The sequence below is a fragment of the Neophocaena asiaeorientalis genome, unplaced genomic scaffold (genome assembly GCF_003031525.2).
Source record: "Neophocaena asiaeorientalis asiaeorientalis breed wild unplaced genomic scaffold, Neophocaena_asiaeorientalis_V1.1 scaffold7, whole genome shotgun sequence".
Classification (NCBI taxonomy): domain Eukaryota; kingdom Metazoa; phylum Chordata; class Mammalia; order Artiodactyla; family Phocoenidae; genus Neophocaena; species Neophocaena asiaeorientalis.
Window position 1 is genome coordinate 17737109 of NW_020185337.1, and position 27604 is coordinate 17764712.

Genomic DNA, 27604 nt, shown 5'->3' on the forward strand with positions numbered 1-27604 from the left:
TGAAAGGAAATTTTACTTAATATGAAGATGTAAAATGTTTAAACACAAATTAAAAAAACACAGACCAACATACCAACATAAGTCTATTCTACTTATGACTTTCTAAGTAAATATTGCTATTAAAACTTAATAAAAATATTTATATTAGTAATGTTTCCAGGCTCCCAACTTCCAATTAAATACTTTACTACCAAAAGCAAGGTGAAGGAGTGAAGACCAATTAGCAAAATTTTATTTCTCTGGTTTTGTAAGTGGAGTAAAAAAACGAGTTTTCCTCAACTTTTAATGTATTCTTCATTTCCAAAAAACTAAATGATTAATAGGTAAGTCCATCTGGCTCTCCTTTTTGTAAATCTCCTTTTTGTAAAGCTCCAAAAGAATTTTCAATCTGTTGCAATTATTATTATTTTGAAATCTCTATACTTTATTGCAGCTTTATGTGATAGGAAATTAAAACATTTCAAAATACTTCACCTTTAAAAAAAGGAACTCCTTGTCCAGGTAATGTGTATAAAAAGAAATATAGGATCCAAGAAGTATAGAATATGGCAGCTGCCTCCAAGGCATGTAGAATTCGGTTGGAGAGATAGAAATGAATATAGAAAAGATGAGCCATACTACAAGACAGTAAGTTCTATGTCAATACATAGGAGCTATATATGTCAATATATAGAACTGATAACAATATCTAGTACTGACAACTACAGGATAGGTTATATAGGACCAGTAACTGCTGAAATTGTTCTATAGAAAGAGAGATCACTCCCAGTTTGAGTGGCCAAGTCAAATGGGAGTGGAGCTGGGCCTAAAAAGAGAGATACATTATAGGGGAGGGGTATTCTAAATAAAACAGTTAAAAACAAAACAAACGAACCAAAACACTGAACAACAACGGAGACAAGAAACAGCAATTTGTGTTGGAGCAGCTTGAGTGGAATAAAAGGTTTATGTTTGGGAACAGTTAGAGCTAAAATTGTGTAAGTAGGAAAGGATGTAATTTAAGCAGCTATGACGCTGGTTTGAGGAATGTGGATTTTATCCTTTAAGCCTTAGTGAGCCATTAAGAGAGAGTTTTAAAGTAGAAATACAACACAGTGTAAGCTGTGTGTTTGTGTTTATTTCTTTTAGATTTATCTGTGGTGCATATATAGATTAGATATATAGATTAGAATGTGTAGAGACTTTAAGTAGGAAGCCAAGACCAAAACTAATGTGAGTCAGTCCTAAAGCAGCAAGCAGTACTGGAAGGTGACTCTTCTTCATAATCTGATTTTTCCTGTTAAGAGGCTTGTTCCAGTTTTGTGAACAGCTGACCCATCACTCAGGTTACAGCTCAAAAGCAACATCTTCAGGTCTTCCATGATGAGTCCTTTCTAGACACAAGTATTCCTACTTCACCTGACGTCATCTCTTAATCTCATCTTTCTGCTTATTTACATCACCCCTCATCACTGTGTGAAATTCTTACCAATTTCTTCATTTCTAATTCATTTTCTGTCTTCATCCACTAGAATATGAGGTTCACGAAGAAAACAAACCTGTCTATTTCTTGTTCACCGCTACAATCTCAGTGCCTGGAATACCTTTCTTAACTTTTATTTAAAAAATGACTGTATAAATGAAAATATATCTTGAGAAAAAAATATCTTGAGAAAAAATGTCTTGAGATGAAAGGAAACTCAGGGCTATACTTGTATGTTGTACACAGAAGCACATACATATTTGCCAACCAAACATGTTCTTTTTTAAAAAAAAAAAAGCCTTCAGAATCATTAAGGCTAACAAACATTTAATAGATACTCAGTGTTTGGTTACCTGTTTCCCAAATGCTAGTTGAATGGATGTAAAAAGACAGAGGAAATAAATTTCAGAAATCTAGAATCTGTGCTCCCGTGTATTTTATGACTCCTGACATTCACGTTTTTAATAAAGCTCCAATACAGATCCACCTTTTAATATTTTTAAAAGTGTCAGTAAAAATGAAGGGAATAAAATATTAGATTGAATATGTTCAGAAACACAAATGTCATAAAGCATGCAATCCTAACATTTCTCTCACTATGAAAGTTTATAATACTCTAATACTTGTCATGTAGGGAGGACGAAAAGCCCCAATACTTCTCTGTTCTTTTTAGCTAGTATAACACGAAGCAGGGGAGGGGAAATTACCAGGAAATATTAAAGCTCAACTAATGAGAATAAATGGTTCCCCTTAACTAGTCTGTAGAGACAACAGTAATTTGAAAAATAGGGTATTTTTTTATGATTAACCACTCTGGGGATATTGATATTGTAATGGCTTTACACCTTCATTGTTTCACTTATTAATATAGTCTAGAGATTATTCCATTCCAGAACATTAAGGCTTCCTCCTTTTGGAAGGGGAGGGGGCTCTACAGACCCCATTTTGTGAAAGAGCCATTAGTACTAAATAGTCCCCTATTGGTGGAAATTCTGTGTTGTTTTCATCTTTACCTATTACAGATAATGCCCATAAAGGAAAACCTTATAGAAATGCTATTTGCTATCTAGGAATGTGTATGTTCTGGGTCAATTTCTAGAGATAGTATTGCTAGATGGAGAATAAAACCATGTACAATTTTGTTAGATTTTTCAAAATTTCTCTCGATACAAAATTGTAATAGCATATGACAATGCCATTCTTTAAAAGGAAAATTCTTGAGAAAAGTAAAATATGTTTAAAAGGTCACATGATTGAATGATATTCAGTCATTTAAACTATGAAGTAAAAATTTATTAATATTACAGCACAATAATATCCATTTTAAATGCCCAAAATATGTAAACACATGTATGTTTATATACATGTAATATATTTATAGATATACTATAGATTCAGTGTTTGTATGTTTATTTTAACATAATAAAAATCAAAATGGAGGGAAAAACTTTTAAAAGAGTAGAAAGTAATATATACACTCACACCAAGTAATTTTTGTCTTATAGTGACAAAAGTCCCAATAGTGAGTCATTACTGATGCTCCCTCAGAGAAGAAAAATTAATCCTTTCAGACTAAATTAGAGTTTGTAGCAACTTTCCCATAAATTAAGAAGACTTTTAAGTAGCATTTTTGGAGCAATATGAAGTGTCTCTTATAATCTTAAAATTTGAAAAACACTATTATTTCTAATTCTAGTCTTAGGCTAAAAAAAGAACAATTCATCAATTTTTAGGTTATACTTTTCTAATTCAAGAAAATACTGAACCTGTTTAGAGTATTTTTCTTTTTGAAAATTACTCTGTATTAGACTAACCCTTAGACAAATTTTCCTCTAATTTGATGGAGTAAATCCAAATCTGTAAGTCCACTTATAAGCACAAAGCTCATAAAGTAATGACAAATCTCAAGTAATTCTGATATGTAAAGAACTATGACCCTTTAAGCACTCTGAATTGCAAATTACATTCTTTTTGGTATACATTTTCTCTATAGTAATTCAGCTACATACATGTAAAATTCTAACCGCCATCTTAAAAATGTGGCATCACATAAGAGTGTAATTTTCTGATATTCTTACTTTACAGAGCATGACATTAATGTTACATGTGGCTCTTTTTAAGGAAACTCTGTAACACATTATTCTGAAAATTCCAATTCCTTTGCCTATTTGGCATGAAGCCAAACATTTATGGAAGTTTTTTTTCTTTACCTCTCTACAGTTACTTATGTTATTAAAACATTTTACATCTTTATTTTGAAACACTAATAATCTAATATTTTAATGTTTTTTCCCTAAAATGATTACTACTTCTTTCATTGGCAGACGATATAAGCTAGTGAAGGCAAACAGAATTAGCCACCCCCAAATATGTCTCTTTGGAATAAAAATTACACTGAGTTAATTATTTTTGAGAAACTTCAGACACAGGAGAAGCTCTGAAAAGTGACTAAAGTTACCCTTTGTAAGAGATATTTCCGTTTGTAAGGGCATTCTCCATTTGTAAGAGTGTCTCCCTCTCTGCACCAGGCAGCGGATGACTAAGTCTCTAGAAACTCTTGTCAGTATAGAAGGCACGGACTTAAATCTAACAACCTTACCCTTGTTTACTGTGTTTTTCCTGGTAACCTCCCATAACTGGCTTCCCCACTGCCCAACACCTTTCTTTTGTCTCTAGCTGGAGATGGTATTTATAGTGTTGGTTTGACCATTTCAGGGAGTTAATGTATGCAGGAGATATACGTGGTATTAAATTTTTGTTTTTCTCCTCTTAATGTGTTTCATTACAGTGGAGACTCAGTCAAGAACCTAGACAGAGAGCGGGAAAATTATTTTTCTACCACTACAGTTTGGAGACCCGTGATGGGGCTTGCTGAGGCACCATATTTGCTCTGGAGTCTGCAGATGGGATTCTGGAAAACTGGCAGAAGCTGGCTAAGGGTAATAATTCTTACCAAAGGCAGATCTCCTGGATCTGTCTCTATAGTGCCTGGTTCAGAGAGGAAGGTAAGCATTTCTTGACCCTTCCTTTTCAAATTTAGATTAAAGGGAGAAAATACCTGCGTGAATTAGTTTCTTGGGTATAGCAACTTTGGTAAAGATTTTTTTTTATGAGTACTCTTGTTTTATATTGATCCATTTTCCTCCCAGAGAGATAGTAATTGTTTGCTTTTATCTCTGTCTTTTCTGTCATTTGTTATGAGGAGAACCATAGCCTAGAGAGGTTTTCCTTCTATTTTATTCTATGCCTTAAAAGCTTGGCCTTGTAACCAGTGAGAATATTCTCCCTGGGATCCACCAGTCAGAAGATGCATGCGCCGGCATGCATCTAGTGGACAGCCCAATAGCAGCATTCTCATTGTCCCCCCCACCACACCAGCTGCCAGGGGAGTTTATCATAAGGGTCCCAGTCCACAGGGGGCCTTTGATATCTCAAATTTCATTGTCTCTTTAATGCTGGAAAAGTCCCATTCACTAGTAGCACCTGCCTGGTGTCACAGATTAGCGGGTATGTAGCTGAATGCATCACACGTTCTCACGGAAAACCGCAGACACCATTTTCACTATACCATTCTTACCACTTGTGACAATGAAGGTCTTTGCTTTCTTAGGCTAACTTTGGGAGTGAATTTTCAGGATCTTGTGATGGCTGCAGCTTTTGTACACTCTTTTGGGATGCCTCTTGCCTCTATGGTTAAGCCATAAAAAGCCTTATTGGTTTGAGTTGCTATTGAAATATATAAGATCCTACTTGTCAATGGCCAGATGATGAATCCTTTGAGTTGGAAAAACCTCTATACTCGAAAAAATTTTTAGAGAGCTCTCATTCTAACAACTGTCTTTTTGGTACTATGGACAGACCAGATTGAAAAGAGGACACTAAGAATTGAAATGGCTTGCCTTACAGACCCCTTTGACAAGATGAAGTTACAAAGCCTCATTAATCACAACTTTCAGAAGATACTATCAAATTTAGAGAACAGTTAGAAAGATCAGTGGACATCCACAGTCACATTCACTGGAACCCTGATTGGTAGCTAAACGGTGTTCTTCCCACCCATGATTGTATTGTACTTATCAGATAAACCAGATGGCCTCTTGGGAAAACCCCCTCACAGAAGAAACAAATGACCAGAATTTCTCCCAGGCCCTCCTACAAATGATCAGGAAATGGATCAGCTGGAGGCTGATGTTCAGGTGCTGATTGAAACAATAACAGAGGCTTTTCCCCTTTAAGGTTAATTGGTCTAAGGTTGAATTGTACACTCAGGAAAAAAAAAAAAAAGGAGAGCATTGTAAAGCCTTTGTTGAATGCTTTATATAGATTTTTAAAAGGCATACTGCATTAAACCCTAAAGCCCCAGAATATAGAAATCTTGATTTCCAGCTTAGTTGGAAATCTTCTACCTGATATAAAGCAAATTGAAAATAATGTAGTTGAATGGGCAGGTCAGTCCCTTGATATGATTTAGGCTACAACCAAGTTCTTTGAGGAATTAGAAACAACTTTGTTTTTCAAATCTTTGCAAAACCAGAGCTGCAGCTCTAGAAACAATTCAAAGTCCACCTATCCTTTTTACCCACGCCACCAAAGGTCCCCTATTCATCTCAAAATGCTTGCAAAAGGATCAGGACATTGGAAACAGTACTATCCTGCACCTAAGAAAAATAAGGAAAGTTTAAATAGTAATTATTCCCGGCCTCCGATAATATGCAAATATACCCCAAAACTCAATTTTGGAGAAAATTTGGATACTTTCTGTGTTTTTGAAATGTAAATTTTCTACCCCATCTTAAAAAATTTCTACCCATTCTTCTCTAGGACCTAAGAACCAATCCTTACAATGTAAACTTTAGGGAGCTGTTTCTCATCAGAAAGAGAAAAAAGGAGTTATTTGGAAAATGGGCAAATGAAAAATTCCAAGTCTCTTCTTTCACTAATACTAGTAGGAAAAAGGAAAAAACAATCTTTACCCATCTTAGTGGACAAACTTCCAGAAACACAATTTGGACCCAACTGTTCTCTTATAAACTGTAAACTAGTCAGGTACTAATATTGTACCTGACTCATAGCTAAAATTTTAAAATGAAAGCTATAAGATATATATTTGTATCTGTATGTTTACACATGTCTATATATGTATGTTGTAGATGTGTGGTATTTTTCTACCTCCAGATGTTATTGCTAAAATTAACCTGTAAAAGAGTTCTATTTAATTGACTTAAAATAAGTGCTTTATAAATTAAGTATTCCTAAAACTCTCAGAAACATAGAAACTAATCCAATTAAAAAAAACCCACAGAATCTTGGATGATCTCCAGTTAAAGCTAGTTGAAGTTTGTTGGTTTAATTAAAATAGACATGTCTTCAGTGTCATTAAATATAATGCAGACATCCAACTCTCATTCTACTTCGGTTTACTAGTTGGAGAAAGTTCATATTACCTCTGTTAACAAAATTTGTAAACAAGAAAAATAGTTTAGGATGATGGCTGACTTTGTCAAATATCTCACAAAGTTTTCATGAGTAGTTTAAACATAATTGTTGAGAACAAGTGATTTAAAAAGGATAAGAGTTTTTAGGTGAATGTTTCAGCAATAATTATGTATCATGGTACATCTATTTAAATAGTTTCCCAAATCCTTTTGGTAACTTCAATCCTTAGAATTTTGCTGAGTTAAGTGACAGAAATTTATCAAATATCTAGATTATTTCCAAGTAAGATAAAATATTAAACATCAATTATTGAACATAAGCTTATCTACTTTTGGCTTCCTATTATAGAGGAACTAATTACATTTGGGTTTGTTAGTAAACATTTCTTGTGCCACGTCGAAAGATTTTACTATTAAAAGGAGCACATGCTTCCTAAATTATAAAATGTATTAATAATTAATTTGCCAATGTAAAGAAAACTGTAGTAACATACAGTTTATAATTGCTTACTTTTTAGTTTTCACTATAAAGTTCATAAGGGTTAAAAATTCTAATTAATGTGATTAAAACTAGTAGAAACAGTAAGGGAAACAACTGCAAGGAAAGTAAGATGTGTTTTTGGCTAAGCAAATGTATGAGGTATGAAATTCCTAGAAATCTGATCTATACTGGCATAAAATAATTCTATTTATTATCTTAAAATGTATGTCAGACACATAAGCAAATTTCCTTGTCAATTGCATTGTTATGCACTCTCACCCGATCTTTAACAGTAGCTATTTTTAAGTATTTGTCATTTACAGAGTTATTATTTCACTTTCATGCTTTTGCCAAAGTGCTTAATCTTCAAGGAAATTCATGAAAAGGACTCTAACAAGCGCTCTAGAATACAAATTCCTGATAACTTTAAGATCATGAAACCCAACTAGGTAAGAATTACCAGAAATAATCCAAGAACTGGATTAATGAAGAGTGAGATTTAATAACATGGGAATGAATGAAGTGATGACCATGAATATAATCTTTATGACTTTTTGTTTGAAACATTGCTGGTTCTTTAATGTTTTGTTTTTCTAGACTTAAGGAAACCTTTTTCTTTTCTCTTGACCTAAGTATGAATTAAAGCAATTTGGCAAAGTATGACTTTGTGAATAAAGATGAAACAATTACTTCTTCTCCCTAACTGATCCCTCCATAATTCAGAAACTGTAAGTATTTTTATACTTATTTGCATAAATTCAATACGACTCTGTTCTTATAACAGGACAAAACTGGAAACACTGGCTATATTGCCAAGGCTTTGACTGAAATGTCATTTTTTTTTTTTTTTTTTGCGGTACGCAGGACTCTCACTGTTGTGGCCTCTCCCGTTGCGGAGCAACAGGCTCCGGACGCGCAGGCCCAGTGGCCATGGCTCACGGGCCCAGCCGCTCCGCGGCATGTGGGATCCTCCCGAACCGGGGCACGAACCCGCGTCCCCTGCATCGGCAGGCGGACGCTCAACCACTGCGCCACCAGGGAAGCCTGAAATGTCATATTTGAGACTGTGCCTAGAATCAGATGACCACGTAACTTTAAGAAACTAACTTTGATTTTATGAAGCCAACAATGTCCCTTAGAAAAATAGCCTGGTACCTTGCTTACAGGGTTCCCGGCAACCTTCCCAGGTGAATAAGGAAGTTCAACTTTCTGGCAGGTACAGGAACCTCAAGAGACTTTTATACCTTGAGAAGAGATATATATATATAGGTTTTGCAGGCAAAGTCTGATGGCAACATTTTGGCTTGGCTTCCTAGCCTTGAGGTTTTAAAGGTTCAATCTGTGATTCTTTATGAAAGTTCTAGCAAAGCAGATTTAAAAAGAACCTGTACAATCACTATTCTTGCTGCACTTATGTAAATAATCAGGCCAAGTTCAATGAGACTAGATCTATTTTGCAAATGTTTTAGTCTTATTGTGATTGTATTTGGTAAAAATGAGAGTGATTATAGAGGGACATGTTTTAGTAGCATACCTTTATGGATATTAGATTCTAGTCCTATTATTTTTTTATTATTATTATTTTTTTTACCTGCAAACTGGAATGGAAACTTTCAGTTTCCTCAAATATCTTGCTACAACTCTTCAAACTCACTTCCAGTTTTCTCCCACCCTTCTAACTTGGAATGGGTGAAAAGAAAAGCCCTTTCCTAAAGTTCTGCAAACTGAATGTGAACAACTTGATATAAACTTCAGAGAAATCACCACAACAGCTCATGTATAGACAATCTTCCATGTTTGTTGATATGTGGGACACTCCAAGTTTACCTAGACACCTGATAATATCAGAGACAATCAAACTGAAAAAGATGCTTTGAGCCTGACATATAGAAATCTTGTGCCTGGATTCAGAAACTGAGTTATAGTTTGTTCTCATCATTAATCTTTATCTTTCTTTCTCTACAGAAATGCCTCTTACTAAGTACCTGATTGCAAGCACAGTATAGACCTAATCTTGGAAGCTCGTTTGCAAGACCACTTCTGAGATGAGACACAACAGTTTAACTAGACTGACCTATTCTCAGGACTAAGACACTGGTTCAGTGAAATAATGGATCAACTTATCAACTCAGCTTCTGAACTGTGGGACTTCTTGAGGAAGTTTTAAAGGCAGGACTTAAGGGGAGCAGAATTTGACACCCTAAAATATGTCTCTTTGGCATAAGGATCATCTTAAGCTGATTATTTCTAAGTAATTGCAGACACAGGAGAAGCTCTGAAAACTAAATAAAAGTTACCCTTTTGTAAGAGACATTAACATTTATAAGGGAAATCTCTACTTTTAAGGGTATCTCCCTCTCTATACCCAGAAGAGAGGATGATTAAATCTCTAGAAACTTTTATCAATGGAGAAGGCACCAACTTAAATATGCCAAACAACCATACCCTGTTTATTCTACTTTTTCTGATAATCTCTGTAATTTGCCTCCCTGCTGCCCAACATCTTTCTTTTGTCTTTAGCTGGAGATAGTATTTAAGAAGGTAGCTTGGGACATTTCGGGTGTTAACCTAGTTTTCCTGTGTATCTCCCATCTATACCATACGTACACATGTTACTAAACATGTTTTTGTCTTGTTACTCTGTATTATAAGGGTGTCTCAGCCAAGAACCTAGAAAGTTAGAGGGAAAATTATTTTTCTTCCTCTATACAAGTATTCTCAAGTTCCAAAGTATGAGTTAAGTAGTTGAGAAACTTCTTGATAGAGAAAGACCATTATGAGTGCTAATGATCTTGACAGATATTACCCTATTTTGTGCTGCTGAAATCAAGTTACAAGTAGGAGATTGTCAGAGAACAGCAGATATCATAAGAAAACTGAAGGGGAAAAAATGAAGTAATTTAATTAATTAAATCTGATAGCCTGATTAAACAAAGCCTCAACCATGACAAAATAGAAAAGCCATCAGTTGGTATAATGAAAAAAATAAAGTACTGTCACATCGTTATGCTAAGGCAAAAAATTGTCATCATTATCATTTCAATTTAGAATATATGGTTTTATGATTTCTGCATATTGAAAAAGTAATGTTTTTAGGGAGTCATTGTGACTATTACCTTTAAAAACATTTAAATATTAATTTATACAAAGTATAATATAATTGGATCACAAATATACTCAGCCAATATTTGTATGAATCCAGTTTAATCATATTAAAATTCAAATAGCCATTTAAAACATATTAGTGTATAATTTGTTAATTCTTAGTATATACAGACAAAAGTTTAAAAAAATTTGCATCGAATCCTACCTTCTATAATAAGTAGAGTAAATAAAAGTAGATTAATTTTTATACCTGTGTCATGCAGGTGTTTCTCTGTGTGTATTGAGAGACTGTGTTTTGGTGTATATATATATATATATTTATCTATATAAATATTTTGTATTTATATTGCAAAGATACGTGTGTATATATATATTTAAAGAATAAATTTCCTTTTACAGATTTTCCTGATTGTAGACATTAAAGGAAACCACTGCTTTCCCTAGAAATAATATAAATCTCCAAAGATTTACATTGAACAAGTACTTGAAGAAAGTCTTAGAGCTTAAATTAATACAAATTATGATTAGCTACAACTGCATAGTACATCATAAACAGATATTGAGAGATGCCCTTAGCGTATACATTGTGTTTTCTTCCTTCAGAAGGGACCCCCTATTATGCAATGCCACTTAGCACACTGGAAAATACTAAAATAACTTCTAAAGTTTTCTAAGGCAAATATTTGAAATTCTGAAGTTAGATTTCCTATAGAAGTGGCAATCTATGAGATGGAAGTAGAAGTGGGTTGGGAGAAATTTTCTTTTCAACAAATATCTACTTTTCTTCTCTCCTATCAATGCTATCACAGAGTCAACATAATTTTAAGCAAATATGATCATCACTATTAGTAGATGAAAGGGAGCAAAATATACTAGCACAAAACATGCCTCTTTGGCAAATGGATTATCTTGAGCTGGTTATTTTTAAGAAACAGCAGGAGAAGCTCTAAAAAATTGAGAAGTTACCCTTTGTAAGAAGAATTCACATTTTTTAAGACAAACCTCCAACTGTAAGGGCGTCTCTCTCTCTCGGTACCAGGAAGAGAATGACCCAATCTCTAGAAAATTCTATTAATGAAGAGGACACCAACTTAAATCTGCACAACCATACCCTTGTTTACTGTGTTTTTCCTGGTAACCTCCCATTACTGCCCTCCCTACCCCCATTTTATTTGCCTTCAGCTGGAGGTGGTATTTAAGGTGGTGGTCTGGGCCATATCAGGGAATTACTCTTTTCCTGGGTATGTCCCACTTATACAGGAAGTATACACGCTACTAAACTTCTGTTTGTTTTCTACTGTAATTCTGTCTCTATTACCATGGCGGGCAGACCTCAGCCAAGAAGGTTAGAGGGAAAGTTATTTTTCCTCCCCTACGTAATTTAAGCTATATAAAATATTTGTGGGTGTGCTCTTTTGCTTTGTTTTAATGAATATTTTTATAATTATAAGAATTTTCATAGTTAACACTAAGCCTTGCTATTTTCCCCATGAGAATTTCAACCACAAATTCACTTAACAAAAGAATTATCAGTTAACTAATACCAATTCTATGTAGCCAGAAATGAATTAAAGACCTGGAGACATTCCAGGAATGATCTAGCTCCTACATAAAGATTCAGAATTTTAAAAGGAACCATTCAATGCAATACTGTTAAGGACAACTGCACGTTTTCACCCATGTTTTAAAATCATTGGTTGTCTATGCTGACTTGCATTTAATACATCTTCTAAAAGGCACAAAGTAGTCATTGCAAAATATTTGTTAGATATGACAAAGAAATATAGCATAAAAATGTAGGATAGCAATATGTACTTCTGTATTTTTGTGAATAAAGTAAAACACTGCATACTGATTTGTTACTGATTTTAGGATTATAAAATTATCATTAAAAAAATCATTAGAGTCTTAATCTATTCATTTAACTTTCACCAAGTAATTATTGAGTGCTTTATTTGTTCACTGTTAGTAGCACACCTCTAATAAATGGGATGTGCTGATATACAATGAAGTGTAACCGTACATTTAAAGTTTATAGATTCAGCTCTGCCTGGGCTGCAAGAAGAGTGGTACACAGAGAAGAGGATGGAGAGAATGCATGCAAAAAAAGAAAGAAGAAAAGCAAATGTAATTTACATAGTATAGTCGATTCGACAGTTTTCTTCTTAGTGCCCCTAAGTGAATATGATCGAAGAGGCTGAGCAGGCTGTTCCCTCAGGTGGTCTGGGCTCCCCTAATGTGAGTTTCCTGATGCACTGGGTCTGATTCTAGGGTTTAATTGTCCAGAATGCATTTTTTTTTTCATGTTGCAGGGCCTCTAAATGAAGCAAACTATTCTTATTCTAGGCCTGCAGCCAAGATAACAGCAATTTGTTCTGACTGAGGGTCTTTGAGGAGTTGCAAGGAGCACATCACAAAAGGATTTCTGGCTAAAGGTGATTTTTCACCTCACCTCCTTCAAGTCTCACATCTCACACTTCATCCTCAGACCTGCCCAGGTCACTCTATTTAAAATTTTTGGATCGTAGCCCTGACCACATCCCTACATTCACAATTATCTTTTCCCTGTGTTATTTTTCTCTTTTACATTGCATTAGTAGCTTCTAACATACCATACACTTTACTTATTTATTATATTTTTTACTTAAGTATAATAAAGTACAAGCTCCCTGCGGGATTATTTGTTGTTTGGTTAAAGGATGTATCTCAAGTACCTAGAACAAGGCCTGGCTTCCAGTAAGCATTTAGTAGTATTTGTTGAACGATGTAGGTATGAATCTTCAAAAGTGATGCCCTTAGAATTTCACCAAAAGATAAGCTGATTCCTCCATTAAATAGTAACAAGCACCTGTGGCAGTCGATGTTTCCAGTGTTTTTCATCAATGTTCCTATATGAAAGTTACCCTTAATGTAATATGAAAAACTGTAGTTCAAAAGAAAATCTAGAATATATCGTTCAGTTTTGAAATCTGATTTTTTTAACTTGTAAAAATTAACAGAAATACCTGAGATAAGTAAATATTAAAGAATGAAGCCTATTGGGGAAAGGTACTCATCTACTAAACACTGGGGCACACTGATGTTTGATCAGGAAAAGCACTGAATTTAAGAAAGGTGATAGCAACAAATGGATCCAAAATAGGTTTAAGAAACTACAGTTTATTAGCAGCTGGATGAGGGAGCCTAACTGATAGTTATTCAATTCTTAGCATTGGGCTTAACCCATAAGCTGACATAATGTGTTAGCATAACACAAAATATTCTCCTGCTCTAATAGCTAATAAAACAATTACAGTAAAAACGAATTACTTTTATTCCTTACATGATGAACTATTTCATATTTGTTAGAACTCCCTGCACACTACTAACGGTGCCGGGAGGGATCCAAAATTAAATCTAAGAAAAATAGCATAAATTGAGAATACATAGGTGATTGTTTTGAGTTTTTCAAAGTGTGTATTCATAATGCAACTACTTAAGTAGAAAGCTGCATTTACAAAGTAAATCCCACCATTTGGAAAATGCGTTAAAATATTTGGAGAACACACAGTGCTGTGAGCGTACATTTCTAAACTGATTTATGCTTCACTCATACATGACAGACAAAATGTGTGATGTCACAATTCGGTTGATTTTAAATAGTCAAATGAAAACCACTAATGATATTTAGACTAACAGTGATTACTAGTATTTGATGAAATACCTGGTAACTTTAAAACTCTTAAAGAAAATATGAACAAAGCATTCCTAGTTCAACTAAACACTTCTTTTTAAATATAAGTGTAAAACATATACTAATGAAAGGAAGATCTTAAAACTTTAGTGCTTCTGCCTCTAAGAGTAATCTAGAGATCCTGTGACAGTTCTGAGTCAAGTTCAGGCACTAATTGAAAGGAAAATTTACACCCAAAGTCAATCAGCCACATTTAAAATGACAATCTTCTGTAGACCATCAAAAGGAAGTTAAAAAACTGTCCATAAAGGTGTCAAATTAGTAAAACGATCTGAATTTTCTCACTGCCAGATTATAGCATTTTGGTTGTTCATGCTTAATTACTTTAACCAAAATGTTATTTGCAGTAGTTCAAACTATAAAGTGTTTATAGGCAGCATATGTGCTTTGTTGAAGCATCTACTTATACAACTGATGTAATCAGAAGAATCTTGTCTACCTCTTAATGTAATCTTGTAATTGGCAACATTGCTACCTGACAAAATCTATTCATATTCTCTCCAGTTTTAATAACTCAAGTGACACCTAAGAAATTATTCTTTGATCTTTCAATAAACTAAGCCTGTGAAGACAGAGGAGGGTCAAAGAGGTTAAACTGGCATTGATTATTTAAGACACATTCATCATTTATTTAACAATCTCCCTCATCACAAGAACTATTGTGTTTACAGGCCCTTGCTGAGATACTCTGAATTTACTTTTTTTTTTTTTCTTTTTTGCGGTACGCGGGCCTCTCACTGTTGTGGCCTCTCCCGTTGCGGAGCACAGGCTCCGGACGCGCAGGCTCAGCAGCCATGGCTCACGGGCCCAGCCGCTCCGCGGCATGTGGGATCTTCCCGGACCGGGGCACGAACCCGTGTCCCCTACATTGGCAGGTGGACTCTCAACCACTGTGTCACCAGGGAAGCCCTGAATTTACTTTTAAATAATTCTTGCCATGTGCATTAGAAATCAGAGCACACTGTACTCTAACGTAAGTTTCAAGTCTCCTGATAAATCTGTTACAGGCTAGAAGTTGTTTATTGTACAAACCTTTGAACTTATTCACTGTAGTGGATATTTGGAAATTTCTTTTAATAGTTTTCATTATAATTAGTATCTTCTGGGGATTCTATTTCCTTTCTTAAGCAAAATGTGTAGTAACAGCTGTCTTCCCAAGGAAATTATATTAATAGATACTTGTAGTCCCTTATATACTGACATTCATATCACTGAAACATGATCCATAATTATCTGTAAAGAACAATTTGTGGCGAATATTGAGTTTTAGAAAAAAAATAAGAGACAAAAAAATCATCCATAATGTGCATGATTTCTACAAGATTTCTCATTTTTTCTGATAAATACTATTGCAAATTACAAATAAATATAGCATACTGTTGGTATATATATATTTGTGAAAAATTAAAATGTCAAATTATATTTCCTGAGAAAATGTGAGCAAAATGTTATAAGTCAAAGGATGATTCTTATTGAATATAAGAATGTAAAAATTGAGTTATAGATATTGAAAAGTATAGAAAATATATTTCAGTCATGAAAAAAGTTACACTATTGATGAATAATATTCCAAATAGTCACACAATTTATCACATTTAAAATGCTTTACTTATTTCTGTTTTGTTTATTTAAAGTATTTCCCTCCCCAGTTTTTTCAATACAAATTGCCCTAAAATCTATTACAACACTTACATCTGGTTACTGGCATAGGGTTCTAGATGCATATTTTTGGTAATTAATTTGCTGATTCTGATGATTGTGCTACAATATATCACCAGGAAGTATAAAGTATGAAATCTTTAGAACATATCATTCTATGTTAATGACTACCCAAATCATATCAGAAACTTGTACAAGGTGATCCTTTAAGGACTCACTACCAAAAAATTATTACTCTTTAACCAGTAAAATACATTAAGCTCTCACTGTCAGATATGAAAAGGAGCTACGAATGATGAAGAATTAACTATGATCATGGCTTTTTAAATTTTTATTTACATGTCTGGAGAACTAAATAGCATTGATATAAGAAATTTTGTAAAAACAAGAGAAGTATGGGTCATAGATATGCATTAAAATGCATAGGAAATTGCTAGTAGCTACAACTTAGCTACCTCCCCTATTGAATTACTGTGGTAAAATCCATTTGATCTTAATAAAAACCATTTATTTAAAAAATATTAAACATTAATATCATTTAAATAACATATAGCACTGGTATTCAAGAAGTATTATAGTCAGAATATTGATATCTAGAATATTTAGGTATCTAGAATAAACATTAAATGAATGTAAGAGAATAACACAAAAGAAAAGCATAGCTTTTAATGTTTTTTTAAATTAAAAAATAATGTACATAAATATCTGAAAACAATTTTTTCTGGAATTGAAAACTTTGGTTTATATCCTCATAGAGACAGCTTTATGTTAAATATGTTAATATACTTTGAAAGGCAACACAATGGTAACATCATATTTATGTTATAAACACAAGGACATGCAGATAGACATACATTTTATCATTATACCCCTTCATCAAACTTAAAATTCTCTCTCTTCTACTAATACTTGTCAATAAAGTGGTGAAAATAATACATGTTTTTTAAAAAGATGAGATTTCTCACAAATGTTAGATACAAGATACAGAAGATAATTCCCTTATGTTTCCATCAAAAGGAAATTTAAAGTCATGAACTTAGGCAACGTGAAAATTTCATTGCTTTATTTAAGATAGGTATTTGAATCAAAGTTGTCCAAAATCATTTAGTGTTACTAGAAGCCATCTTGTATTAAAACATGCTTTATAATCCTATTTTGACAGTTGAACAAGTATTTCACACTGAGAACAAAATGCTAACTTTCAATTAAATTACTTTCTGCAACCTGCACCAAAGCCCAAAAGCTAAAATAGTATTGTAAATTTCTCTGCAAACCTGTGTTTCCTTTTATGTGCCAGAATGTAAAAACAATATGCTTGGCCCTTAGTGATTGCAAACATAATAACTTTATCAAACAGTTAATAAGTTAGTACTCTCTTCAAAATAAATTGTCCTAGTATTCTAATATGTCTCTTCCACATGTCTGCAAATTCACTAATTCAAAAGACTGTATTAGAGTTGTTGGTTTAAAGAAATTAATAAGACACTGGTACGCTAGTCGGTGCCTGTAATTATCTTTTTCAGTCCCAGAAGGTATTTGGGGATTATTTAAGAGCAAAAGATGAATGGGGAACCACTAAATCCTATTAAATCAATGCATGGGCACAGCAGCAGCAGAAGTAAATAAGCTGTGGAGGTCTGAATACCAATAAAGAAGATAAAAATGGTTTTATATAGCTACTTACATCATAGCCTAGAAGTTCAGTTTGTGTGGATTTATCTACTCTTGAAGCAAAAGCCTTCTGTAAATGCTGAACTTTGTCCTGCAAAAAAAAAAAAAAAAAAAGCAAAACCAAAAACACATTGTTGGTGAGTCATGTGCTTCTACACTAATATTCCCCACTAATTAAAATTTGGTTACTGTACAATTAATGAGTCTTTGTGTGCATACTTCATTCTGGCGGTGCTTTACTTATCAGCTTAAACATTTAGACCTTTAAATTTCAGGTCATAATTACTCCATCTTTGGCATCTTTTCTTTTAGTACAGGAACCACTGAGTCAGGATCATGGTTGAATGCTAGAGACATGATTTGCTTAAATGTGAGATCAAATGATTATACAATGTGAGATCAAATGATTATACTGTTTTTTGTTAGCTGTTGTGTTTTGTTTGGTTTGGTAAATTGATAGGATTTTACGGATCTCCTTTCAGAGCATTTACATTTAAAATCCAAAACATTTTCAATAAATACCATCCAGCGTATTCCATTTAGTATGTTTATATTTTTTTATCTTTATTTTTTTGCTTCTTAATTGTTTCCTTCTGGAATCTACGCATTTAGAAGTCTTGTTTAAGGGATCTGACATGACTCCAATCCTGTTATAAGTAAGGGACATAATGCATGGAGGATGTCTGGGATTTCATAATTCAAATGCAAATGTACTAATTCTGATTAACTAATGTGACTGGGCCTCTGGCTGGGGTCCTCCTCTTATTACTAAATATAACACTTAAAAGGAGATCGTGAGCATAATTATTGTAATGTGTTTATTGTGTGTCTGGCACAGCTGGGAGTGCTGTACTCACATGACCACATCTCATCTTGGGAGTTTTACTACTATTACCACCCATTTTGAAGGAGAACAATACAGTTTACAAAGTTTAAGTAACTTGTTTCCCAAGAAGTTCACGTGATTCCACTAGATTCTGTTTTTGCCTTAAGTTGCTTTAAAGGAGAATTTGTTTCCCTTACTTGGTCAATAAAATAGTTGTATAATATTTTAATGATAAAAACTGATTTAACTCATCATTTAACTTCTTCGAGGGAGACAGTAGTCATCACAAACCTCACTACCAACATACAAAACTTGTTTCCTCTCCTCCCCTCTGCCACCCCTCCCTTCCCCTCTCTGTTCACCCTCTCTTTGCTTTAAATTCCTCCTGAGATATGCAAGTTATCCAAGCTGTTTAACAAAGTACATACATAATTTAGGTAAACATAATTTGACACTGAAATGTATAAAAGAAATATTTTATGAACTATTAATGTCCCAACCTTCTAACTTCCCTATTACAAAACTTCTAGTGCTGCTATTCAGACAAAAATGAAAATGGAGGGCTTCCCTGGTGGCGCAGTGGTTGAGAGTCCGCCTGCCGATGCAGGGGACACGGGTTCGTGCCCCGGTCTGGGAGGATCCCGCATGCCGCGGAGCGGCTGGGCCCGTGAGCCGTGGCCGCTGAGCCTGTGCGTCCGGAGCCTGTGCTCCGCAGCGGGAGACGCCACAACAGTGAGAGGCCCGCGTACCGCAAAAAAAAAAAAAAGAAAATGGAGACTAGATAACTCAAGAAGATGTAATGTGAAAAGGAAAGGTTTTAATTGTTTGAAAAGGATAAGTGAAAATGTGGCCACATTTTCCAAAATAAATTTAAAACAAGAAATAACAAGTTGTGTTTATTTAGACTTCTTTTGGAACTGGGAAGAGAGAAAAAGGTAGTAGCAGGTAAAGGAACAAATAACATTTGCTCTCAGTGAATGGTTGTTTACAAAAATTTTTGAAATGGGTTGGAGTCCCAAGTATTAGAAAAATAAGTTATAAATCTGTAGGTATATAAATGTTTGTATATGAATCAGAAACTACACTCTAATGCATACAGTGGGAAAGAATAGATAGCAAATACTCCCATTATGCTTTCCCCACATTTTTTATTTTCAAGGGCTTCCACTCTGAAGATAGGAGTTGAAAAGGATTGGTAAACTCTGGTTCATTGGCCTGAGTTTTAAGACTAAGGAAATTTAAATCAAGATAAATGAAAAACTCGAAAAGCTTCATTAACCAAAAGCCTAATAAAAGCAAAACAAATAAACCCTAAATAAAGAATAGCTATCTTCAGAGGTTTTAAAAGAAAAAAGCACAGACATTTCTAATGAAAAATTCACTGCTACTCCCTTTTGCAGGCATTTCCACAACAAATATACCATATTTGAATTATTCATTATGTATACACTTGTATGCCATATTCAAATGTGGAGAGTAAATTAAATGTTTCCAATTGACTTAGGTGTACAAAATTAAGAATTAAATAATTCAGTGTAAGTTTATTTTATTTAGTAGGAAGAACATTTATGAAACTTTATGACAATTTCTATAACAGAGTTAAATAAAGACTATATAGTTGTTGGGAGATAAGTCTTAATACGTCTTGAATTTCTGAAAGACAGATGGAAATATATGGATCGACAAAGTTAATATATAATAACAAGAGTATTATAGATAATAAAATAGAAAATATACAACAAAAATAACTATTACTAGATGATGGAACTGCAGATAATTTTTATTTCTTATGTAAGAAATGAATATATACTAATTACCTATATATATTTATATATATAATAGAGGAATAGAAACAAATCATTATATTTTCATTTCCACATTGATTTGACACAATAAACATTTTGATTAAAATTGATTTATTTCAGTATAGAGAAATAGACATTTCACCTTTCTGATGCAAATGTATTTGCACACCTTAATTCATCTATAATTTTTATTAAATGAACATTATGGGTGTTGTTCAAGGTACAGGGGACATGAAGGGGGAAAAAATAGCTTCTTTTATTAAAAAAAAAAAAAACTTCCAGTGTGGAAAGATAGAGAAATCAAAGACAATTAGTACTCAATATATAAGGTAAAGGTACTATAGAGAAGCTGGAGATATGCGTATGTGTTGGAGAGGAAACATAGGAGAGTTAAATAACTAGAATGCAGAAGCTACTGACGTCCCAACTAAGATGAGAAACATGAATTATTATTAGCCACTTGGAGTGGAAGGGATAGGGGTATTTCTCAGGCAATGACATTTGCAAATATTTCAAAGTCAGAGAGACCCTGACAAAGATATGCATAAACAGCTACTAGTTCAAACTTGCCTAAGGAAAGACAATGAAAGGGACAATAGTGTGAAATAAGACCAGAGTGGTAAATCAAGTCCATGCCACAAAGGATAGACTTCTACATCAAAGGATTTTAGAGTTACCTTAATTTTTGAAATATTATTTTACAGTGAAAGGCCATAAGAATATTTTAACTAAATTACAACAGAACTTATTTAAATACTTCTTTTCACCTTGTATAAAAGACAAAATTAGAAGGAAGCAACCTGGAAAAGAGGAACAATTGAAGTACATGAAACTTTATTTTTCTGGACCATCAATAAATTTACACATATATGTGATTTAAGTGGCTTTCTTTCAGTATTTTCCTATGTAAGCAAACATTGCAATACCTTCTTCTAATCCCTCTCAGACAGATAGAAGAGTATTAAAACAACTCAACTTTTGGTAGATACACTTTATAAATAATTCTATACCCCAAACAAAATATCTAATTGCTTAAATTTTCCTTTCCAAGCAATGACAATATCAGTAATTCTTAACAAAACACACCCTTTTTTCTTATTTCAGATTCATAAAACGTGTGCTTAGAATTAACAAAAAGAAAAATAACTAGCATATTCTGTGGAAAAATGTAACCAAGATGGGATGAAAAAGAGGAATTTCATTATTTATATTTGCTGTTTTTACACTGCTGGCCAATCTGACTTTTGAATATGTGGAAGATGTGAATTTTACATAATACTGCTATATGAATTAAAAAATATATAATGATTTTTCTCTCTAAATTTCCAAAAAATTTCATCTGACATTAAGAGTAATATAACATCTGTATAATAAAAGCCTGCTACCATAAATGAGTGCATATGAACCAAAACATGCATAGTTTACAAACTTACTAAGAGTAGTTACTTATATTCACATTTCCCTCTACCTCTGTAATCTTTACCACTACAACTATTACTAACAATAATAGATGTCATTAACAGAATATAGTTATATGCCAGGCACTGTACCAAGTAATTTATATGAATCCTCTCAAGAATGCACTATGTCTGTTTTTGTCCCTTTTCAAAAGCACAGGAAACTGGCACTTAGGAAGTTGAAATCAGTTGCTAAAGGTCACACAGGCTATTAAGTGAAACAGGCAAGTTGGAAAACTTTATCTGTCTCCAAACCCAGGTGTACTTTCTATAAAGATATTCTGACTCTGGAAAAGCTTACAAGTGGTACTGCTGCTCCCATTTCATATATGCAAAGACACATACGAAATGCATAGTTACTATACAGCTAGTATGATAATAAAACTGCTCTTGGTGTTCATCCTGCCTATATTCTCTTATGAATTCTACTAAGTAATTCTGCTTTACTGTGAAAACAATTTAAGTACACTTAAGATTTATCAGTTTATTTCCTGTAAGAACTACAATCCCATAAAATATCCATTAGTATAACCGGCAAAGCATTTTGGAGCATGAGTCAGGAATAAAATGATAAAGTTAATACAGAGTTATAACATAAAATTGAAAGATGTAAAAAAGCAAACTGAAATAAAAACTAAATGTTGAAAGGCATGAAATCCTTTAACAATAGGATCAGTTCAAGCAGAGTAATCTAAAAGTACCTTCTGCTTAAGCTGTTGGAATCATTTCTGGTGCGTGTGTGTGTGTGTGTGTGTGTGTTTTATGTGCTTTTCAGTCACAGAAACTGCCTCTACAATATATGTTGTCAATATAAAAAGGCTAGTTCCTAATTTCTTAAATTTAAATTTCATTAATCATACATACATATCTATTAAATGCCTGATCAAAGATATAATATAATAATATAATAACAATGTCATATCACATCAAAGTATCACTTGATAAGGATTAAGACTTAAAAGGAAGTATATTTTAAATTGTCAAATTTTCTGAGCAGAAAAGGGATTGAGAGAACTAAAGCTAGTCTCTTACATTCTTGAGTCTGATAAACTGTGGAAATGTATTTCCAAATAATTAAAGTTCATGCTGTTGTAATCATTTAATCATTTAAGTGTACATGTCTATAAAACCATCTAAAGCTGGCAATCATGTGTATTTCACTGATATATGTACATTTCTGTGTATTTCACTGATATATGTACATTTTTGTACTTTCACGTGTGCACATGCAAGCACATGTCATTGAGGAAGGACTGAGGAGGAGGAAATGTGGTTTTTAAAAAAAGACAAAATAATCACAAAGCCAGTAAAACTGGCTTTTAAAATAAAGCCTCAAGTGACTAAGGAGCTTAAGGGAACTGGAAGTTATTTATTTTTATTTTAGAATTTATTTGTATTTATTTGCATTATTAGATACCATATTGATTAACAAAAAATTATAAATATTTTAAACTCTACCATTTTATTAATCTATGTCATTTACCTTAGATATGAACATCTATCACTTCCTAGAGCTTTTAAAAAACTACGAACGTCAAATGAAGTGCAGTAAACAAGCTGAAAAGAAAATATTAAATAATCCTAAGAAATAACTTATTTTAAATTATTTTAATTACCTATAAAGAAGTTTGTGAGATTCAAGACAAAAAGCAGATAATTTTTTAATAAATAGAACAGGCCTACTTGCAGTAGTTAGATTTATAATCTATAACAAGAGGAAACATACCCTTGAGGGTACAGACAAGATGGTGGAGTAGAGGGACTTGAGCTCACTTCCTCTCACCCAAACACCGAAATCACAACTAACTACTGAACAACCATCAACAAAAAAGACATGAATCTACCAAAATAGATATTCTACATCCAAAGACAAAGAAGAAGCCACGATCTAACAATGGCAGAGGTGCTTTCGTGATATAATCAAATCCTATACCCCCTGGGCGGGCAACCCAGGAACTGGAAAATAATTATATTGCAGAGGTTCTCCCACAGGAGTGAGAATTCTAAGCCCCACATCAGGCTCTCCAGCCTGGGGGTCTGGGATTGGGAGGAGGAGCCCCCAGAGCATTTGGCTTTGAAGGCCAGTGGGGCTTGAGTGCAGGAGCTCCAGAAGGCTGGGGGAAACAGAAAATCTACTCTTGGAGGGTGCACACAAGGTTTCACGTGCACTGGGACCCAGGGCAAAGCAGTGACTCCATAGGACCTGGGCCAGACCTACCTGCAGGGCTTGAAGGGTCTCCTGAGGAGGTGAAGGTCGACTGCCACTCACCATGAGGGCAAGGACACTGGTGGCAGAGGCCCCACTGAATATTCATTGGCATGAACTCTCCTGGAGGTCACCATTTTGGCACTGAGACCTGGCCTCACGCAACAGTCTGCAGGCTCCAGTGCTGGTATGCCTGAGGCCAAACAACCAACAGGGTGGGAACACAGCTCCACCCTTCAGCAGACAGGCTGCCTAAATTTGTCCTGATCCCACAGCTGCCTCAAACATACCACTTGACATAGCTGTACCCACCAGAGGGATAAGATCCAGGTCCACCCACCATTGGGCAGGCAACAGTTCCTCCCACCAGGAAGCCTGCACAAGCCCCTGGACCAACCTCACCCACCAGGGGGCAGACAACAAAAGTGAGAGGAGCTACAATCCTGCAGCCTGAGGAATGGAGGCCACAAACAGAGAAAGTTTGACAAAACGACATGGCAGAAAAATACATTCCAGACGAAGGAAAAAGATAAACTCTCACAAGAACAATGAAGTAAAGTAGAGATAGGCAATCTTCCTGAAAAAGAATTCAGAGTAATGATAGTAAAGATAATCTCAGATTTCAGATAAAGACTGGAGGCACAGTCCAAGAAGATACATGAAATGTTTAACAAAGAGCTAGAAGATTTAAAGAACAAACAGAGATGAACAATACAATAACTGAAATGAAGAACACAGTAGAAGGAATCAATAGTAGAAATGAGGCAGAAGAACAAATAAGTGAGCTGGAAGACAGACTGGTGGAAATCACTGCTTTATTCTGCAGAACACAATAAAGAAAAAAGAATGAAAAGAAATGAGGGCAGTCTATGAGCCTCTGGGACAATATTAAACTCACCAACATTCACATTATAGGGGTCCTAAAGGATAAGAGAGAAAGGGGTTGGGAAAATATTTGAAGAGATTAATAGGAAAAAACTTCCCTATATGGGAAAGGAAACATACAATCAGGCCTAGGAAGCTCAGAGAGTCCCATACAGGATGAACCCAAGGAGGAACATGCTGAGACACATATTAATCAAACTGAAAAAAATTAAACACAAGGATAAAATATTAAAAGCAACAAGAGAAAAGCAAAAGCTAGCATACAAGGGAATCCCCATAAGGTTATCAGCTGATTTTTCAGCAGAAACTTGGCAGGCCAGAAGGGAGTGGTACAATATATTTAAATGGATGAAAGGAAAAACCTACAACCAAGAATACTCTACCCAGCAAGGCTCTAGTTCAGATTTGACAGAGAAATCAAAACACTTTACAGACAAGCCAAAGCTAAGAGAATCAGCACCACCAAACCAGCTTTACAACAATCGCTAAAGGAAATTCTCTAGATGGAAAAAAAAAAGGCCACAACTAGAAACAAGAAAATTACAAATAGGAAAGCTCACCAGTAAAGGCAAACATACAATAAAGGTAGGAGATCATCCACAAAGAAATATAATATCAAAACCAGCAATTGTGAGGAGAGTAAAAATACAGGATACTGAAAATGCATTTGAAATTACGAGACCAGAAACTTAAAACAATTTTGTGTATATATACAGACTGCTATATCAAAACCTCATGGGAGGGCTTCCCTGGTGGCGCAGTGGTTGAGAGTCCGCCTGCCGATGCAGGGGACACTGGTTCGTGTCCCGGTCCGGGAAGATCCCACATGCCGCGGAGCTGCTGGGCCCATGCGCCATGGCCGCTGAGCCTGCGCATCCGGAGCCTGTGCTCCGCAATGGGAGAGGCCACAACAGTGAGAGGCCCGCATACCGCAAAAAAAAAAAAAAAAAAACACCTCATGGGAACCACAAACCAAAAATCTACAATAGATAAACACACAAAAAAGAAAAAGCAATCTGAACACAACACTAAAGATAGTCATCAAATCACAAGAGGACAAAAGAGGAAGGGAAGACCTACAAAAACAAAGCCAAAACAATTAATAAAATAGTAATAAGAACATACATATCAATAATTAACTTAAATGTAAATGGATTAAATGCTCCAACCAAAAGACAGAGACCAGCTGAATGGATACAAAAGACCCGTATATATGCTGTCTACAAGAGACTCACTTCAGACCTACAGACACATACAGACTGAAAGTGAGGGGATGGAAAAGGGTATTCCATGCAAATGGAAATCAAGAGAAAGCTGGAGTAGGATTACTCATATATGACAAAAAAACTTTAAAGACAGTAAAAAGAGACAAGGAAGGACACTACATAATGATCAAGGGATCAACCCAAGAAGAAGATATAACAATTGTAAATATGTATGCACCCAACATAGGAGCACCTCAATATATAAGGCAATGCTAATAGTGATAAAAGAAGAAACTGACAGTAACACAATAATAGTAGGGGACTTTAACACCCTACTTACATCAATGGACAGATTATCCAGATAGAAAATGAATAAAAAAGCACAGGACTTGAAGGACAGATTAGACCAGATGGACTTAACTTATATTTATAGAATTTTCCATCTGAAAGCAGAATACTTGGTAAATTTAAGAAAACTGAAATCATATCAAGCATCTTTTCTGACCACAGTGCTATAAGATTAGAAATCAATTACAGGAAAAAAACTGTAAAAAACAAAAACATGTGGAGGTTAAATAGTATGTTACTAAACAACCAATGGATGGATCACTGAAGAAATCCAGGAGGAAATCAAAAAATACCTAGAGACAAATGAAAAAGAAAGCATGAAGATCCAAAACCTACAGGATGCAGCAAAAGCAGTTCTAAGAGGGAAGTTTATATGAATAGACTCTTACCTCAGGAAACAAGAAAAATCTCAAATAACCTAACCTTATACCTAAACCAACTAGAGAAAGAAGAACAAACAAAATCCAAAGTTAGTAGAAGGAAAGAAATTATAAAGACCAGAGCAGAAATAAATGAAATAGAGATAAAGAAAACAATAGAAAAAAATCAATGTAACTAAAAGATAGTTCTTTGAAAAGATAAATAAAATTGATAAACCTTTAACCAGTCTCATCAAGAAAAAAAGCTTGAGGGCTCAAATCCATAAAATTAGAAATGAAAAAAGGAGAAGTTAAAACAGACAACACAGAAATACAAAGGAACGTAAGAGATTACTACAAGCAATTCTATGTCAATAAAATACACAACCTAGAAAATGGACAAATTCTTAGAAAGGTACAAATTCCCAAGATTGAACCAGGAAGAAAAAGAATATATGAACAGACCAGTTGCCAGTACTGAAATTGAATCAGTGATTTAAAAACTCCCAACAAAGAAAAGTCCAGGACCAAATGGCTTCACAGGCAAATTCTATCAAACATTTAGAGAAGAGTTAACACCTATCCTTCTCAAATTATTCCAAAAGATTGCAAAGGAAGGAACACTCCCAAACTCATTCTATGAGGCCACCATCACTCTGATACCAAAACCAGATAAAGATACCACACATGCACACACACACACAATTTTACATGCCAACATCACTGATAAACACAGATGCAAAAATCATCAACAAAATACCAGCAAACCAAATCCAACAATACATTCTAAGGATCATACATCATGATCAAGTGGGATTTATCCCAGGGATGCAAGGATTTTTCAATATCTGCAAACCAATCAATGTGATACATCAGATTAACAAACTGAAGAAAAAACATATGATCATCTCAATAGATCCAGAGAAAGCGTTTGATAAAATTCAACACCCATTTATGATTAAAAAAA

The 27604-nt window shown here is 34.3% G+C and overlaps 1 protein-coding gene across 1 annotated transcript in view; it reads right to left on the minus strand.

Annotated features, from left to right (window-relative positions):
- CCSER1 (coiled-coil serine rich protein 1) overlaps window positions 1–27604 on the minus strand; it is a 699033-nt gene that overhangs the window by 1149 nt on the left and 670280 nt on the right. Inside the window, exon 9 of the mRNA XM_024736231.1 lies at window positions 17560–17637. Within this exon, the coding sequence (XP_024591999.1) occupies window positions 17560–17637 (78 nt within the window). The remainder of the gene's footprint in view (window positions 1–17559; window positions 17638–27604) is intronic.